This window comes from Urocitellus parryii, chromosome 2 (assembly GCF_045843805.1).
Source record: "Urocitellus parryii isolate mUroPar1 chromosome 2, mUroPar1.hap1, whole genome shotgun sequence".
Lineage (NCBI taxonomy): Eukaryota > Metazoa > Chordata > Mammalia > Rodentia > Sciuridae > Urocitellus > Urocitellus parryii.
Window position 1 is genome coordinate 177,051,551 of NC_135532.1, and position 19,567 is coordinate 177,071,117.

The 19,567-nt window shown below is 32.8% G+C and overlaps 1 protein-coding gene across 4 annotated transcripts in view; it reads right to left on the minus strand.

Annotated features, from left to right (window-relative positions):
* Opa1 (OPA1 mitochondrial dynamin like GTPase) overlaps positions 1-19,567 on the minus strand; it is an 83,212-nt gene that overhangs the window by 24,144 nt on the left and 39,501 nt on the right. For all 4 annotated transcript variants that reach the window (XM_026400291.2, XM_026400290.2, XM_026400293.2 and 1 more), the window contains 9 exons: positions 19,476-19,548; positions 18,521-18,636; positions 17,485-17,549; positions 16,697-16,773; positions 10,823-10,988; positions 8,392-8,544; positions 7,023-7,131; positions 5,684-5,763; positions 2,295-2,435 (listed from right to left, as the gene is read on the minus strand). In XM_026400291.2, coding sequence (XP_026256076.1) covers positions 2,295-2,435; positions 5,684-5,763; positions 7,023-7,131; positions 8,392-8,544; positions 10,823-10,988; positions 16,697-16,773; positions 17,485-17,549; positions 18,521-18,636; positions 19,476-19,548 — 980 coding nt within the window. The remainder of the gene's footprint in view (positions 1-2,294; positions 2,436-5,683; positions 5,764-7,022; positions 7,132-8,391; positions 8,545-10,822; positions 10,989-16,696; positions 16,774-17,484; positions 17,550-18,520; positions 18,637-19,475; positions 19,549-19,567) is intronic.

The following is a 19,567-nucleotide window of genomic DNA, read 5'->3' on the forward strand; positions in this document are numbered from 1 at the left end:
CACACCAAGAAGTTATACATAAAATTTATTACAAAAATGTTAATTAAAAGCAACACCAAGGTTGTTATTTTATCAACCTTCTTTATTCACTTACATTGTTTTTCAAGCCAAAATTACATTTACTAGTTTATGTATTTCAAAACATGCAATGTTTTAAACAAGCTTGTTGTTTTATTCAACCAATTTGTAGAACAGATAGCTCGGGAATTATCCTTGCCTAATCAGGACAAAGGAAACCAAGGCAAAAAACAGGTTGAAAGGCAGAATTAGGACCAGGAATCTGTTCTTGGAACAACAATATTTTTTCTTGTTGGTGCTGGAGATTTAACCCAGGGACACTTAACTACTGAGCCATACCCCCAGCTCTTTTTTATGTTCTATTTAGAGACAGGGTCTCGTCAACTTGCTGAGGTTGGCTTTGAACTCACAATCCTTCTGTCTAAGCCTCCCGAGCTGCTGGGATTACAGGCGTGTGCCACTGTGCCCAGCTAATATTTCCTTTTTGATAATTAAACATCACCGCTATCATACCAGTATGATCCCTACCACTTTATTACTACATAATAGTATTAGAGCTCAATGCTTCTTCATACCTATTGTCTTTCTTTGAATATAACACGAATAATGCTAAGGAGACAAACAAAACAAGTATCAACAACATGATTTGACAGATAGGCAAAGTGGGGCTCAGAGAGCTATCAATTATTAAAGGTAATATAATAAAACTGTATTAGAATTTAGAACTCCTGACATCCAATATTCTTGTGATGGCATTTGGCTTCTTATTTTAGATTTTTGTAAGATATACTAAACAAAGTATCACTTAAAAAAAATAGATTTCTCTTGCTTACAGAAAGGAAGATATATATATATATATATATATATATATATATATTATATATATCCATATATATGGATATATATATATACAATCTATATCTTTAGATATGGGCAAAAGCTTTAAAAAAATCATACAACATTTTCTACTCCACTATTAAGAGAAATTCCTTCCTACTGTATTAACCAAATCAACATAAATTTAAAAGTATCAAACTGAATATAAGAAGAGTATCACTTAAGCAAAATATTTGGGACCAGACATATTTCAGATTTCAGAATTTTTTGAAGTATCCACATACATACAACAAGAATTCTTGGGGACAGGACCCAAGTCTAACCATGAAATTCATTTATGTTTATATACACCCACACAGCCTATAGGTAACTTCATACAATATTTTTAGTGCCCCTGAATTTTGACTATAACCAGCTACATGAGGTTGGATTAGAATTTTCTTTTTGTGGCATCAAGTTGGAGCTAAAAAAGTTTCAGATTTTACAGGATATCAGATTTCTGAATTAGGGATGCTTAATCTGTACAACTTTTTGTTAATAAGAGTAAAGACCAATGTAGACAAATTAAATCTATACTCAACTAAAAATCTCATGTTCAATTTATAAATAATGTTAGTTTTATAATAGCTTTAACTACTTTCATGTTGACCAGTTTTTTCTTTTCTTGTGAAATTTAAAGCAAGTATATTTATTTCTCAAATGCAGAAACATAATCTTTAAAAAAATCTTATGGGTGATTCTGAAATTTTTATATGACTGTTCTCCCCACTAGATTAACTTTTCTAACTGGGTTTTTCACTTAAGCTAATATTAAAAGGAGCTTCTGAATCCTTTATTTTCTAGCAGGAAATGGAGACCTGTAAAGTTTTATTTTGTTTTTTAAAAATTTGTTGCAAATAATCATTATGAAAGTAAGCAAAAAGTAGTCTGAAGTTTAGATTGTCCTCTTATTTATCATAAATAAAGAAAATGAGATAAAATACAAAGGTCTTATCCAATTCAATAAAAGCACTCATATTTTTTCTAAATCTATCATATCTATACTTGACTGCAAAACATATACAATATATGTGCAGAAATGAGCCATATTTAAACAGAAATTCTATTTTGCAATCTAAAACAGTGTGACGTGATGCAGAGATATGGGTCAGTTTCATCCTTTTTTGCAAGAACTGCTGAACTTGCCCAAGAAAATCCAATTTTCTAAATTTCAATTTCCTATTTATAGATTACCCTTTAAAAAGCAATATTGAGCATAACATTTCTTCACAAAATAACTTCATATAATAAAAATGACCAAGTTTTCATGTCAGCAAACGTGGAAATAAAATAACATTAAGCAGTTAGATATCTATGCAACACATTAGAAGCAATAACATTGTACTGCATAAAACAATGATTAAGAAAGCAGATTTGTGTTTTTCAGCAATATTTATTACCAAGCTTGGATCTACTTCTACTCCTCGGGATTCCAGGTTCTTTCGGACGGTGGTTATCTCATCACTTGCCAGATACGCTGGGTGTTCCTCATTACATTTCAACATCTTCTCCAATTCATTCTTTGTTTCATTGTGAACAGACTTTAAAATGTTGAAAAGAGGACTATGCTTAGATGCTTTTACTTTGGCACTTGTAAAAACAGAGTCCAATTTTAATAGGTACATCGCTATTGCATAATAGGTGACATAAGCTTAATCACAGCAAGAAAAACACACAGTATCCTAACACAAATATGGGTAAGTGATCTATGAATGCGGGGCAATTTGCCTTAAAAAGGGGGAAAAATAGGAATCAGACCTATTTATTAAATTTTACTCTTGTTGCAATGTTTTACTATTGAAGTCACAGCACCAGGTATCTTACTATATACTTCCTTTTCTCCACCTACTTTAGGCTTAGGGAAAAGAACTCTGAAAACGAGAAAAGATGTTCTACAAATGCCCAAGAGAACTCAGATCTGTTGACCTTTTTTCCCTGACTAAATACAAAATGCTAGTTTGACATTTTAAAAAAGTCTTTTCATTAAAAATCACACTTCAGACTGTTCCTGTGAGGTACTTATCATTCTTAAATGATTCACTTTCAGCCTCTTCTCTATAATTGTTCATAAAGCTCAGCAAAGAAGGAAAACAGATATAATACACATAAACACACATTATAAGTTTGAAAACAAGACTTTTATACTGTGTCAAATTAATTTTTCATTTTTCAATCCTTCATTTAAAATTGTATGATAAAAAAAATCTATTACTCTAAACAAGTTACAACAAGACTTTGCTCCAAACTGTACCACAACTATGGAATATAAGTTTTTAAACAAGAATAACACTTTTAAATGCAACTAATTAGCTTGTAAATAGAAGTACCAATTACTACTCTCTGAAGATATGGCACATTAGGAGAAATATTAGTAAAGAGGCATTCACTGTTTGGTTAAATATTTCTATTCAGTCTGAGGTAGGAAGGAAATCTCTGTTAAAGGAGTTCCCTCTAACTCGCCCTGGCCTGCATTTTCACTTCTACCTTCCTAGACATCAAGCACTTCACCATGACACTTAGTCTTCAAAAGACAACTTCTCTCTTATTTATCCTAAAAATTAATTCAGCTCAGACAAGTGAAAATGTTTCAAAGGATATGATTTTCCTAGGAATCTAAGGAAAACATAAAATAAAAAATACTTTTCAGAGCACGTAGCATGTATTTCTAATTTCACAGGACAATCTTTTTTTTTTTTTTTTTCTTTTTTCCTTTCCTGCTAAATCCTGTTACTCAAGACAGAACTGTAACATAGCTACCTAAACTTGCAATATGAGACCTGGAGCTATTCTCAACCTCTTCTAGAATTTGTTTTCTATGGTAATTTCTGAGTGTGAGGTATAGAACCAACCAGGAGTAGGAAGGATTGAAGGTCAGAATATAACTTGACTTGCAAGTCTGACACAAGGCTATCTTTTGAAGGAAAAAACTAATATAAAAACATCTCCCCAGGTGATTCAGAAGTGTCTCTCTCCACAGCCTAAATGTCGCCTCTGTTCAGTCAGCTGGGTACACATGTTGCCCTGTAATTTTTGGGAGAGAAAGCTCTTCTCTGAAAAAGAAAGCTCTTCTCTTGCTCATCCAGGCTTACACATCTTTTGCAATGACCTTAAAATAAATTCCTTTACTTCTCTTCCAGTTCTAGTAAACAAAAAAAAAAAAAAAAAAAAAAAATTTTAAAAACCCTGATAATCAGGAATCTTTTCCAAGTATGCTCTGGCAAAGGATATTTACCACTAGATGCTAAGGCAAGTTCTGCTACTGTTGATTATTATGGATATTTTAGGCCCAATTTCCCCTAAGCTTGAATTGAAAATTCATTCAATTTTCTCTTGAGTTTATCTGTCTTACACCAGCACTTTGTAATCAATCAATGCCTCTTCCTGTCTCAAATGTCAGAAGCCTCTAATGGATTCCCCAGAAATCCTCCTCTGACAGATCCCCTCCTCTCAGCCCATATGTACAGGAGAGATAATTGATGTACCCTAAACACATACTCTAATCACCCACTCTGTCTACTTTCCCAGCTTCTATGCAAGCTCTTAATGAGTCATTTTCCACTAAAGTCTTAGAGGAAAAAAGAGAAGGAGAGAGGAAGAGAAAGATGGGGCTGGGAGAGGGAACTGTATTCAATATTTGAGCCAAGTTGAGAAATGGGATATCTTATGAAACAAGAAATGTGAAAAGTTAGAAGAAAATAGGGTGTTGATTATTTAATTCAACTATTTAAGATGAAAATAAAAATATAAAGAACAAAGTGCATGTCCTTAGGTAATTTTTCATTATTTTTATCTCCTCTCCCAATTTTTCTACTTTTTAGCCATTTTTTTCTCTAATTAAATGGGTACAAAAAAACAAAACAAGAACAGAAAGTAGATTGGATGTTACCTTTTTCTTACAACTTCATTCATTTGTATATTTAGATTCTATATTCTATTTAGATTCATTTAAGGAATAAGTGTAAGAACAGAGGTATAAGCCTGAAAGTGAGACAGGAAAACAAGCTAAAAACAAAGAAGGAAAAAAAGTGGTGAAGGCAGGGATGAGGACATGAATGACATACATTTTTCTGCAATTTACTTATTTTTAGTTATTTATCATTAGACTTTTCCATTTTGTTCTTCTGAAGTGCTCTTTTAACGTTTATTAAAGGAACAAATTCTGTAACTATGCCCTGTGTGAATTTTTATATTTACATTGCAAACACAGGAACAAAATATACAAAGCAATAAAATAATTTGAATAGATTTCCAACAGAAAAATCTAGGGAGAACAAAATACGGCAAAAATCATTAATTATTTTTCTTCCTAATCATATTCTATGCATCTTTTGAAATCCTTTTCAGTTTTTTTCTGTTCATAACTAATCCTTTTTTTTTGTAGTTGTAAATGAACAGAATGCCTTTACTTTATTTGTTTATATTTATATGGTGCTAAAAATTGAACCCAGTGCCTCACCTGTGCTAGATAAGTGTTCTGCCAGAGCTATAGCCCCATCCCAATCTTTTTTTTTTCCTTAATCTCAAGTAGAGAACTGAAATAAACAAAGTAGTCAGCCAAAAAAGGGTCATGTTTTATCTTCATTTTCTTTTATTAACACAGTTACTTGACTTTTAAAACCTTCTCAGATAGTTTATTCTTTATTTTAAAGATTCATTATATCTTAGAAAGGCAAATATAAAATATTTTAAATTCTTAGGATTGATCTAGAGCCAGGCAAAGATTATATTTTAATGCTTGAATTAAAATGAACAAAATTATATTATTATGAGACCACAGAGTCGTTTTTACCTGTTCTTGGGTCCGATTTTTCCAGTATATCCACCTTTTTCTCCAGTCTGGGCCTATCATGTTTTCAATTGCATTTTCAGCTAGAAAAAAAAAAAAAAACAAAACTTAAATTAATTCATCAAAGGACTTAAAAACAGCATACTAACAGGGACACGGCCACATCAATGTTTATAGCAGCACAATTCACAATAGTTAAACCCCGATATTCCAGAGTTAATAATTTAGATGATCTTTTTTTAAAAAATATTTATTTTTTAGTTTTCGGCGGACACAACATCTTTGTTTGTATGTGGTGCTGAGGATCGAACCCAGGCCGCACGCATGCCAGGCGAGCACACTACCGCTTGAGCCACATCCCCAGCCCATTAGATGATCTTCACCTTTCTTTTTTGCCATATGAACTAACATTTAGGTGGAACCAACCTAGATGCCCTTCAGTAGATGAATAAAGAAAATGTGGTATATATACAAAATGGAATATTATTCAGCATTAAAAAAGAATCAATTCATGGCATTTGCAGGTAAATGGATGAAGCTAGAGATATAATGAAAAGTGAAATTAGCCAATCCCCAAAAACCAACTGCCGAATTATTTCTCTGCTTTAAGCATGCTGAGCCATAATATGGTGTGTGTGTGTGTGTGTGTGTGTGTGTGTGTGTGTGTGTGTGTGGAGGGGAGGATTAAATGAACTCTAGATAGGGCAAAAGGGAAAAGGGAAGAGAGGAAGCATAGGGTTAGGAAAATTAGTGGAATGCAATGGTTATCCCTGCCCTAAGTACATATAAGAAAACATGAAGGATGTAACTTTACTTTGTGTACAACCAGAGATATGAAAAATTGTGCTCTATATGTATAATATGAATTGTAATGCATTTTGTTGTTATACATAACAAATCAAATTTTTTAAAAAAGAATTTTATTACTTAACAAGGACAAAAATTATTACTAATAATGATCTTACTTTCTTAACTATTTCATATCAATATAAAATCAGTTGAAATAAAGGAAAAATGATGATTGATATGGGTACATGTATAAGAAAGAATTATGTGTCTAAAATTTATGAAAAGTACAATTGCTTATAGAACTCCTAAAACTGCAGCAAACACAAATATTCTGAATTATACCTTTTTAGAATATGAATACACGTAAACATCATGTATCAAATTTATTTATTCTTTTTAGTAGTCATAAAACACTTGACTGAAAAATCCAACAAATATTCAACTATATGAATGACGAAAATCTTGAAATATTTTATTTTTACACTGTTCACTACTGCTTCACCACTGCAAATGTTCAGAACTCAGTTCAGAACCCACATTCAAAGATACTTACTATCCTTGAGACGAGCCTGAAGAGCCTCTTCCATAAAATAAATAGCTGCATCCCACTGCTGCTTATCAGAAATGGACCGGTCTTCTAAGGCATTGTGCTGAATCACCCTCTGCAATACAAGCAATGAAAAAAGCTGGGTTTGACTTAATGTCTCCTTATTTCAGTAATTTCATATCAGCTTAGTGAATATTCAAAATAACAGATGTATTTAAAATAGCATAAAAACATATCCCTTCCATCAAAATGCAGGAGCTCTTTTAATTGCCTGCTTATTTCTTATCTTTCTGTCTAAAAAAAATAAACAGTGGAGATCCTCTCCTGGCTCACATTAAACAAGTTAACTATGAATGAAGGGGAGATAAAGGTAGTGGTAGGTAGGTATAATACACATTGAACTGCACAAAATGCAACAATCAGAACCTCGATATTCAGGGGTTAATAATTTAGATGATCTTCACCTTTCTTTTTTTGCCATATGAACTGTCATTAGTATTTTTTAAAAAAAGAGGAAAAAGTAATAACTATTATTTCATTGTTAAAAGCAATAAAAATAGTAATAGGGTAAATAAATGCTTAAAAGATCTAGATCATATGTTAGATGTTTGTTTTAGCTGAAAATTTGTTTCCAAATTTTATAACTTTAGAATGAATGAATGAAAATAGCATCACTCTCTAAGAACCCAGACTTCAAAGCACTTAACAAGAATAAACAGTTTTCCAACATGAAGACAAATATTTCTTCAAATCAAAGTTATAATTACAACCAGTTCATGGTGAGATACATACATTTCTATAGCACTGCTGAATCCTTTCATTCAACAGTACCTCTCATGACTCTCTAAGCACAGCAGATACTTAATAAAGGTCTGATTATGATGGTGAATATTGGATGTTGGTCAGGAACTAGACTCTGCAGTCTGAGCAGGCTCTGAACCCCAGTTCTGCCAATGACAATTGGGCTGTCCAAGAATTACATCAAATAATGCTTGCAAAATGCTAAGCAGAGCTTCTGGCACAAGGCAAACACTGAACACATGGTAAAGATTTTAGACCCAGTTATCTACACACAGGCCAATAAAATGACTAACAGATGACAATTTTTGGAAGTTTACGGGAGCCCGCTTACTACAAAGTTTGACTCATTTCTGAAATGATAGCCAAGATGAAATAGCAGAGAGAGATTTTAGAAGAACAGAGAAATGTTAAAGGGAAGATTACAGAAAATAAATCTATTTCCTTACTTTAGTATTTTAAATTAAGAATTTAATATTTAAAAAGGCATATAAAAATAATCTCCTATGGAAAAAACTCAATTTGAGAAATCATGTTAAAAATGATGCTGACATCCTAATTAAAAAAAATGACATACCAAACTATCTTCTGCAAAATCATTCCACTTGTGGCGTTTAATACTTTCTTCTTTTACAGCCTCTTTAAGTTTATCAAATATGTCATCATGTTCTTTTCCCTTGGGTTCTGTCATGAAGCGGGAAAATTCTTCCTGTAGGGTCTCCCAAGCAACCTACAATTATTTAAAAAGAAAAAACCCCTGTGTTTATACTACATACTTTAATATGAAAAACAATGAAATCAAGTCAAACAGATGTGATAAATCAGCTTATCAGGAAATGCATATGAAGGAAAGTACATTAAGAAAAAGGCAGCAAATATAAACTATAGTCTAGGTAGTGGGTGGGACAGGTTTGGATTCCCAACATGTTTGACTATTCAGATACAGTGTATTAAATTTTTAGAAATTAGTCACCAACATTTAAAAACTGAGTGACTTCATATAAATTTTATGGACAATCTGGAAATAATATACCCACATTCCCACATGACAACACCTGGTAGAGCTGAATAGGGGCCACTTCCTTTAGATGAGGTTTGCATTCCAAGTCGGCTAGCAGATTTAGTTAACTTGTTTATCATCATCATCATCATCATCATCATCATCATCATCATCATCATTATTTTGGTCCTAGGGATTGAACCCAGGGGTCCTTAACCACTGAGCCACATCCCCAACCCTTTTTATTTCAAGACAGGGTCTTGCTAAATTGCTTAGGGCTTTTCCAGCCACAGGTATTACAGGTTTGTGCTACTGGGCCTGCCTTAGTTAACTTGTTCATTTCAACCTGTAAGACAATTGAGTTTTCTGGCTTCTACACCATAAAAAGTTCAAAATTTCTTATTGATTCAACTATCTTCACATCTTTGCCTTTAAGCAAACACATGAAAAAAGGCATAATTACTTTCAAAAATAGCTTGAATACAAACAAGATACAAGCATTATTCACTACTGTATTATAGCTAGCTCCTAATAATCTAATAAAAGGAAGAATACAGTATTAAAAAATAATTAAGAACTAAATCTGGTTATGATTAAGTGGGCTTTTAAATGGTGGACTTTGTTTATCACACCCTCATTCTAAATATAAGAAGTTATGGCATAAAGACAAATGATTGTCAAAAGGACACAGTGCGTTGTGAGGTATTAACATCTGCACTTCCTGACCCTCACCAGATCCATGTTCTTTCCATTGTGCCTAAGGTTAGGAAAAATAAGTGGGGCTGGGGCTGTAGCTCAGTGGCAGAGCGCTTGCCTTGCATGTGTGAGGCACTGGGTTCGATCCTCCCCACCACATAAAAATAAGCAAATAAAATAAAGGCATGCTGTCCATTAAAAAACAAACAACAAGAACAACAACAAAAACAGTAAGTGGCAGGAGACGAAATCATGGTTTTTATGATCACTTACCATTTACACTTAAATCTTAGGAATGAAAATATCCTCTCATGGGATAGGACTCAGAAAACTGTTAGGGCCAGTAGTAAGAAGGGCTAGTGAAGTGGTGGCAGTAGCTCACCAATTTTTATTCAGGGTAAGTATCTTGAGAACTGTGTGAAGCAACATACTACTTAGGCAGAAAGGCAGCAAGAAAGAGAGGCTTGAGGAAACTGAGAACAGAGTTAAAGCAGCACAGGACTGAAGCAGGACAGGAAAGGGGAGAAGTCACACCTGAATAATTAGAAACTGATACTTTGTTTTTAATGTCAGTGTGAAAAAAAAATTACTTTCAATGTTGACTCTAATTTTGTGAGCAACCTCACAAAGAATACTCCGCACAGAGCAATGTGCAGGACAGGTCAGCCTGGACAATGATGATGATCATTTCCTCAGTAGTTACTATGGGTCAGGTGTTATTTAAAATTTTTTTACATATATGAACTCATTTAGTCCTTATAATAATTCTGTGAGGTAGGAAACAGCATCATTTCTGTTTTTTAGATGAGAAAACAGAAAGGTTAAACACCCAGCCCAAAGATCACACAGCTAAGAAGTCGAAACAAGACACACAAGTTACAAAAATGGATTCCTTAAAGTACTTTTTATAATTCTTAGTCTAATTGGCAAGAGCCTACCTATGAAAATAAATAGTGTAATTTGAGCATTGTAAGAATGAATAAATAAAATGTTTGATCTATTAAACATTTTCCTAAGTTGTTCAATATATTTCACATTCAAACAAATTTTGCTGGTTTTGTTAAATGTTATCTTTTGGAGAAGAACCAATGCCCTCAGGCAAACACCATCCCAATTAGCAAATTTTTATATCTACATGAGCTGGTAGCAACATTAAGGTTAGTTCCAACAGAGAGATGAGGAACAAAGCATAAATGAAGTATAAAGGCCAAATAGAAAAATAGTGGCTGTGATGAAAGTAAAATCTAAAATTCACAGCTCCTACTCTCTTCAGATAATGCTTCTTACCCATTTAATTAAATTATATCCTAACCTCTACTGCTTTATTTGGAAGCTGTTTATCAGTCCACTGTTTAAGCTTGATATCCACTGTGGTATTAAAAGTTCCTGAATTCATGGTTTGTGCAGCTGGAAGATAGATGTTTTCAATCACATGAGTTGATACTCTTTCCCACAAAGACTGTTGAAGGATTTCCTCCCTGAAAAGCAAAACAAAATTATAAGAACATCAAATTTAAATATAATAAGTTTCTAAAAACAGCTTGATTGAAGTATCATTAACTTACTATAAATTGCAAATAAAGTTTTGACATGTGTATAACATCTATGAACTACAGCAATCAAGATAACAAACATATCTATTATCCCCAAAGCTGGAACCACTCTATGTACTGTGACTATGATTAATTTATACTTTCTAAAACTTTATTTTGTCTTCTTTCACTCAACATAATTATTCTGAAATTCATCATGTTGTATGTGTTAATATTTCACTTATTTTTATTACGAGAAGTATTCCATTGAATGAATCTGTTCATCCATCCACCTGCTGATGGATGCTTAGGCTACTTCTAGTTATTGGTTATTACAAGTAAAGATGTTATGGGAATACATTTAAAAATCTTTGTAAGGACATACGCTTTCATTCCTTTTGGGAAAATGTCTAAGAGTGAAATAACTGGGTCTTTTGATAATTATATGTTTAACTTTTTAAGATATCACTAGACTATTACACAAAATGTTTGCAGCGTTATACATTCCTACCAGCAAAGAATGCAAGTTCTATGTCCTCTATGTCTTTAATGGCATTTGGTATGCTCAGTCTGTAGTTTTGGCTATTGTAGCAGGTTTACAGTGGTATCTCCTGTGGTTCACATTTCTCTAATAACTAATAATTTTATGCATTTTTCATGTGCTTATTTGTCTAACATTAACATATACTTTATGTGTTTACTGTAGAGTTTAACACAAAACTTTTGATGTAATTTTTACAATTTATCAGACCACATCATAAAGCATAGTGATTTTATGGTATTGCTAGATGAAATAACTTAACACATTATGATTAAAGAAATACTATAAAAGATGCATGATCAAGTTGAAAATATTTGTAAGAAATTTTAAGAAAACAGATCACTAAATAAGAAAAAGAAATTATTTTAATTAAGAAAAAAGTGAAATCTTAAGAAAATATTTGTCTTCCCTTGAACCAAATTTTACTATAATAGGATACAAAAACTAAAGTATAACCAAGTCCAACCAAATGAAAACAAAAAACCACATTGTTTATCATATGGTCAGTCTTCAGCATAACCTCAGTCAATGTTGGAGGCCAATCACAGAGCTCAGAGTGGCTATAGAAACACCCCTGTTGCCCCAAAGCAAAACAAAGAGCTTAGCTGCTGGTTTCACCTGGCCAATTTTAAGGTCTTTGGTCAGTTATAACCAGAAAACTAGAGTTCAAGGAAAGGATACATCACTGATGCCCAAAGAACAGAGACCATTCAGTCACTGAGTAATGACAAAAAGTGGATGAATTTAAGAAGATGAAAGAAAAGGAGTTTGTAAGGGATTCCTACTGAAAGACGTATGAAAACAGAACGGAAGATCAGGGTACAGTCTCTGACCTCTAGGGCTTTTTTCTACTCCTGCCTCAGAACAGGTCTGATCTGTTATTTCTTTTTAGGACTCTTGGACCAAGAATCTACATCCCAGACACACTTTTGAAACTGTAACAAAATCCAGAGTACCAAATTCTGACAAGCCTACTGCTTTCCATTCCTAACCATAACAGACAGCTGCTATCACTTTCCTTTATACAGCCTCTCCTACCCTTTCATCACCAAGTTGCTGTCCTCTGTCCCAGGCTCCTATTGCTCCCCTCCATCACTATTTTTAATATGGCCCCAATATCAGTTCTATAACAAATAAGGAATTTTACACTCTCACTCTTTCCCTGTTCCTTTTATCTTTAAACCTTTCTGGCTCTCCCTTAAGGAAAGTGATTATCCTCAAGTTTTACTGAATGGAAGCTGTCAGCAGTTAAATGTGCTTCAGAATTGGAAGTTAGAAGCTATGTTTTCTTCACCCTATAATCTCTCTTCTAGATCATTAGTCCTCAACTCTCATAAAAACTCCTGTACTATGAAGACACCCATCTGGTTGTACCCATCTGCTATCCTTCCTGTTGCCATCATCCAAAAATTTCCCTAGCATGTTCTATAGATTTCGTCATTGTAGGTTTGTCCATCATCCAGGGATATAGTCTACAAATACATAAAATACATATAACACTGTAGTTATACCTTCTTTATCGCCAAGAACTTGATCTACATTTCATTTTAACTAAGAAATACTTTTTAAAGTGGATTTTTTTTTCTTTGAAAGAAGAGGACTTATGCTGGTTGCAGTGGTGTATGCCTGTAATCACAGGTTGACTTGGGAGGCTAAGGCAGGAGGATCTAAAGTTTTAGGCCAGCCTTAGAAACTTAGATCCTAAGCCTAACTTAGCAAGACCCTGCCTGAAAATAAATAAATAAATAAATAAATTAAAAAAAAAAAAGGGGCTGGGATGTAACTCAGTGATAGAGTACTCCTGGGTCCAATCCCCAATATCAAAAAAATAAACAAACAAATAAAATGAAAAGAAGAGAACTTACTCAATATAATAATTTCAACCAATACAGAGAAATAAGTCCCCCAAATCTTTTTTCTAGGAGACACACACTTTGTAGTTTATTATTAAAAAGTATAGTGCTTATATAAATATTGTATATGGGTGTGTGTACTTACACAAGTGGACCATATTATTCATACTAGTTTATAAATGCTTTTTACAAATCTTAATGTACATGATGTTTCCCATGTCAACATCCTGTATTTTTTAGTGGCTGCACAGTAATATATAGGAAAATCAAATACTATGTAATTCTGAATAGAAAACGTAAGTTATTGTCCATTATTTTTTACATTTATAAACAAAACCAAGGTGAAGATTCTTCTGTGTTCATCTTTGTCAAATATATCTTCATTTTCATATATTCCTAGTAATGTCATTGATGGATATAAATATATTCGCTTAATGAACTCTTCTTCATTAGCTACCCATCAAAACACTCAAATCTTGTCAATTCTATTTTTAAGGTAAGCTTTTGAATATCTCGAAAATGGCTCCTCTTCTTCACCTACACCACCACTACCCACATTTAAGCCATCATCACCTCTTATTGTAGCAGTCAACTGCTTCCTTACTTCTAGTTCTCTACCTGTATTCCATTGCTATATCACAAAGATCTTTTTAAAATATAAATCTGATCTAAACCTCTTCAATGGGCCCACTTATGGAATAAATTCTAAGCTTCTGAATATGGTTTGTAAAACTTAATATTCTGGTTGTCATCTATTGTTCTATTTCTTAATTTCTGACTCCATCTATGCTAAGCCAGTAGACACAGCTACCTGGCTCACCTCTCTTGCTTTTACTGCCTGGTCTCTGTGATACCTAACACCAATGCACCCATTAAATCTCTGATTATGATTTTGTAGCTCTTCAATTTCTCAAACTTGAATTAGGGGATTCAACTCTGCTTTTCTATTTTACTTTTATTTTCATTATTTTAAACTAAAAATAAACAATACTTTTCACCAAAAATTACATGAATACCAGAGTACCTTTTTAAAGTCCATATCTATGAAGCCAATTAACTCTCTTACTGGAAAAGACATATACTTGTTGATGGTAACATGTTAATGATATGCCAGTATCTCCTACTTATATTAATAATTGGTTCTTGAAAACCAAGTACTTTATGTAGAAATGCTGACAGAGTCTACAATCCAATATTTGTCAAATCAAAACCCCAACTTTTTAAAAACACAACTAAAATACAGTTCAATGTCTACAAATGAATAAAAAAATGTTAGGAGCTAAGGTGCTTATAACACTGAAATATAAATCAGTCCTGTGATTTAAATAATTATATAGACATTAGGCATGTGTCCTAAAACATCATAAGACATTATGCAGCAAGAGATACCAATAAAAATTTATAAGGCAATATCAACCATGTCACAAAAATTAAATGTTTTTAGTGTAGTGCAGTTAAATTCAATGTGGCATAAAGTTAGATTAGGACTTGTTCTTGTGATTCATGTCCTTTTAAGCTCTAGAGTCTGAAGGAAAAAAAGTCAATGAAAAGATGAGAGAATCATCTGATTGACAGCTCACAGAAATAATTCTCCAGGAGCCAGATGTCACAGTTCTCACCCTTGCCTTTTCAATGGTCAATCTTGCAGTACAGGTTTCTTATTCCTTCACTATCCATTTGGCCCCCTGGTATTAAATAAATTAGATTTATCTTCTGGGTTTGCATCAGTGTAGATATTCTTTGATTTCAGGATTGCTCTGTCCAACCAAAACTAAGGTTTCCATTTGATGATGCCAGAAATTAATTAGCAGAAGGATCAGTTTTCCCTCCCATAAACTAAATGATTATGTTTTAGTTTACAAATCATTTATGAACATTACTCTCATACAACCTGACAAAGCAATTAGTTCTGTATTTGCATCTAAACACAAATATTTATGTATCTGTTTCTTGCAAATTCAAAAGCTAACTGACTTACACAACACTACTGCAAATAGGTTAAAACATAAATATATCAAACATAAGAAGTTGTATCATATATATATGATTAATAAATCAACAAGTATAGATAAGATCAGATCTCTTTTTTGTGGGGTGAGGATTAAGGAAAGATTAAAAATGGTCAAGTACTGCTAAACAGATCTTACTTAAATGTGATGCTGAGATGGGAATGGCAAACTTGAGAGGCAAGTCTGGGAATTTAGAGAGACCTTGTCTTAAAATACAAAACTAAAAAGGGCTGGGGATGTATCTGAGTGGCAGAGCACTCCTGGATTTGATCCCAGTACAGGAAAGAAAAAAAGGAGGGCAAATATTGACTAAGAGAGAGGAAGGATCATTACTGAGGAAGAAAGGACACTGGGATGGGGAAACTAGTGAAACCAAATTCAAATTTAAGGACTAGACACTAGTGTCCTGACTTGGTGGTGAAAACCTTCAACTGAGCAAACATAGAAGGTGCTAAAAATATTTATCATGAATGGTGGTAAGAATAGTTTTGCTACAAGAATGATAAATTCTTAAATATACCATAGACCATGTATGGAAAATAATTTAGGCACAAAGAATTTATTAATCAATATAATGATTGCAAAAATTTCAAAGCTACTTTTATATAGCTGACTGAGGTACATATAGTTTATTTGTTTATAATGCCCAATCCAACAAATTTAAGAATGCCCAAATTAACACAAAACATAAACTGAAGGTGATCCTTCACGTTAAAAGAGATTCTTATGAGAATTTACCTTAGGTAAAATGCTGCAGAGGTAAAAAGGCAAAAATAAATAAATAAATAACAAATCTTGAAAATGTGATCTGTATACAATATAGCAAGGAGTATGTTTAGAATGCAATAACTGTCCTTACTCTAAAATGAGAACTTGGGAATATATACTACTTTCTCTTTATAAAACAAGTTTCTCTACAGTTTTTTTCTCTATGATTAATCTAACAACGAATTCTAATAGATTGTTTGCTATGTATATAAAGCAGAATTTATGAAGACTTCACCTAAATGATTCTATAGAAAACATGATTATATATTTATTAACTGTAAAGAAAAGCCAAAGATTTAAAAGACCATGTAGAAAGTTATCTTCCAGAAATTCAATGATTAGATTACAATAGCAGACATCTTGCAAAGATATAATTTTATGCAACAATAAACACTGCTTTATCAATCTAAGTTTGCATATTTCATTTAATTCAAATAGTAACATCACTGAGACAAGGGATTAATGGCAAAGTCAAATACTCACCAATGTTTCGGTGTAACCTGGCTCAGACTGATAACTTCATCAAGGATTTCATTTTTAGCTTTTTCAAATAGTTCATTCTAGGCAATATAGATACAAGTAAGATTTTTTGCAAGACAATAAATTTGCCCTGTTATGATTTTAAGGAAACCAAAAGAAAGCCTTTGGTAGGGTAGTAGGCTGAATTTATGCATAAATATGCAGTCCTAGCAAAAATACTCTTATAATCTATTTTTTTGATTTTTTTTTTGAAATATCATTATCCAGATAAGGACAAAAAAAAAAAGTGATATAAATACTGATATAAATGACCACCTTACTCAATTCCAAATGTAGGTTTTCATTAGCCATTTTTTCCCCAAAGATTTCCATATTACTGATGTTATATGAAACAATATTTATCTATTTAGTGTAATAGTAAATAAATGTTGGTTGGTTGTTTTACAACAAATGGTATTTTAATATTAAGGAAAAGCAATATTCAGTTTCCACTAAATTAGAGTCTACTTCTCTAAGGTAAAATGCTGAAAGGTAATTTTTAAAAATTTTTGATTACACTTTAAAGAATATTCTTCAATTCTCAGGAAACATTTTAACACTTGTTTTGATATCTTATGATACCTAATTACATTATGAAATATAGTAAACAATTTATTTTAGAAGAGATAACTGTGTCTATATTATAGTCCAAACCAAAGCAATTTAGCTAATAAGATCTCTCATTAACATCAATTCTGTTAGAATACAGTAAATTAAAATATCTACAAAATATACGAGGTACCATATATTACCCGATCAAGTTCTCGAAGGCGAGGATAGTTATTCTTCCACTCAGTTTCAAGGTTAAAACGTGTTGCTGAGGAAGAAGAAAACTGTTTTAAGTTTATGATTCTTATTTATTTATTTATTTATTTCTATGTGGTGCTGAAGATCAAACCGAGTGCCTCGCATATGCTGGGCAAGTGCTGTACCACTGAGCGACAACCCCAGCCCCATGATTCTCTTTCTTCTCAGGTGTAATGGTGAAAGGCTATCTTGCATATCTTCTGTATCAACCGGATTTCTGAGGGTGCACCTATGATTCCTTAGTACTCTGGGTTCTTAACATCTCAGAATTTTATAATTGCAATAGTTATCTAATATTTTCTTTGATTCTAGTTTTCCCATTTCACAAACAGGTGCAGCAGCTTAGTATGGCTGCTAAAAGAAGGATCTGGAGTTAGACCACTAAGATTTAAATCCTCAGTCTAACTGCTATGTGACACCAGTTGTGTAAATTACTCTGCACCTGTATTCTCTTCTGTGAAATGGGAATAAAAATAATACTTAACAGGTTGCTCAGGTACTAAGTAAGATAAATATATAAATTTTCCAAATGGGAAAAGAGAAGACTATATTCTCACCAGGTGATGCTATGTAAGGAAAGACACAGAGCAATAAATTGTGGGACTAAGAAAACAGGACAATGTAGCTGAAGCACAGGGTGCTCTGCGTCCCAACATGTTTCCTCACATTTCTTTATAAAGAGAGAATCGAAGTTCTGTATAGTTTAGTAAGTAAGCTTCCTCTCAAGCATTACTACAAACTTCTTGACTTTTTTAATACTCTGTAATGGCTCCTAGCAATGTTTCTTCTCAAAGGGAAAATCCCATAATTAATGACACACCAAAGGTTTGTGTTTTTCCATTTTCCACATATTGTCTAACAGTAAATCAAGTACAACTTCTAGGCAACTATAAAGAAAGGGAGTGAAACATGATGGATGCTGAAGACTGCCAGCTAATAAAATGTCTAAATTTGTTTGCTTATTTTAAAAATCCAACTTACCCTTAAAACTATCAGCCTGTTGTTCAACTGACTCTCGTACCATTTTCCAAAAGCAGTCTGATACAGCAAGGCTTAAATTTCTTGTAGTCACTTGGTGTGCCTTTAGCATACTTGTCCTATTGAAACAAACAAGAGCTAAAATATATTCAAACGGTAAAGGGACAATAATACTATCACTAACTTGGAGAATGCACCTGTGTGTTATGAGAATAGCCACTTATATCTTTTATATAAGTTACGACACTGTCAAGTATGACTTTCTGTGGTGAAGGAAAAGTTCCACAACTGGGCAATCCAATAGAGTAACTGCTAGCCATATAGGGTTACTGAGCCCTTAAAATAGTTGGATTCACTGGTTCTCTACTTGTCCAGTGTTAAAAATCCTTTCCTGAGTGTGATAAAATTTTTAATTTTATCAAATATTAACTAATTTAAATTTTTAATAATTGCAGACTAGCAACTGTTGTATTAACAGCACAGTTCCATGTCTGTCAGTTCTTCCCAATAGACACTTCTGTAGGCTGTTGGCAGATACACTATTCTATTTCCAGAAACACTCTACGTATAAAGCTTTAATATAATTCAATTGCCCTTTTAGCTTTTCCTTTTTAGTCAATACCTCTATTAAATTCTGATAATACTTATTCAGAGATATTCTTTTGACATCCTCAGTTCAACTTTCCCTAATACTTTAAAACAAAATATGAACACATATTTTAAAAAGAAAATGCTAATTTTAAAAAATCACTTTCTAAGTGAAATAATATAGGAGGTATGAGTGCTGTCTTCCAGTGTCCACATCTTCGGGGGCAATTTATCTTCCCTGCATGTGCGTACTATGTGACAAACTGTTCCCAATTCTGTCAGAGTAGCTGAAGAACTTGCTTATTAGATACAGACCACTAGTTGGGGAAAAAAGTCCATAAATTTTAAAATACTTTTGCAAGATACTTACTTTAGAAGTTTTGAATTCTGAAAAAATTCTTCTTCATATTCTCTTATAGCTTCAATGCTTTCAGAGCTATTTCCTAAGGAAAAAAATGATGA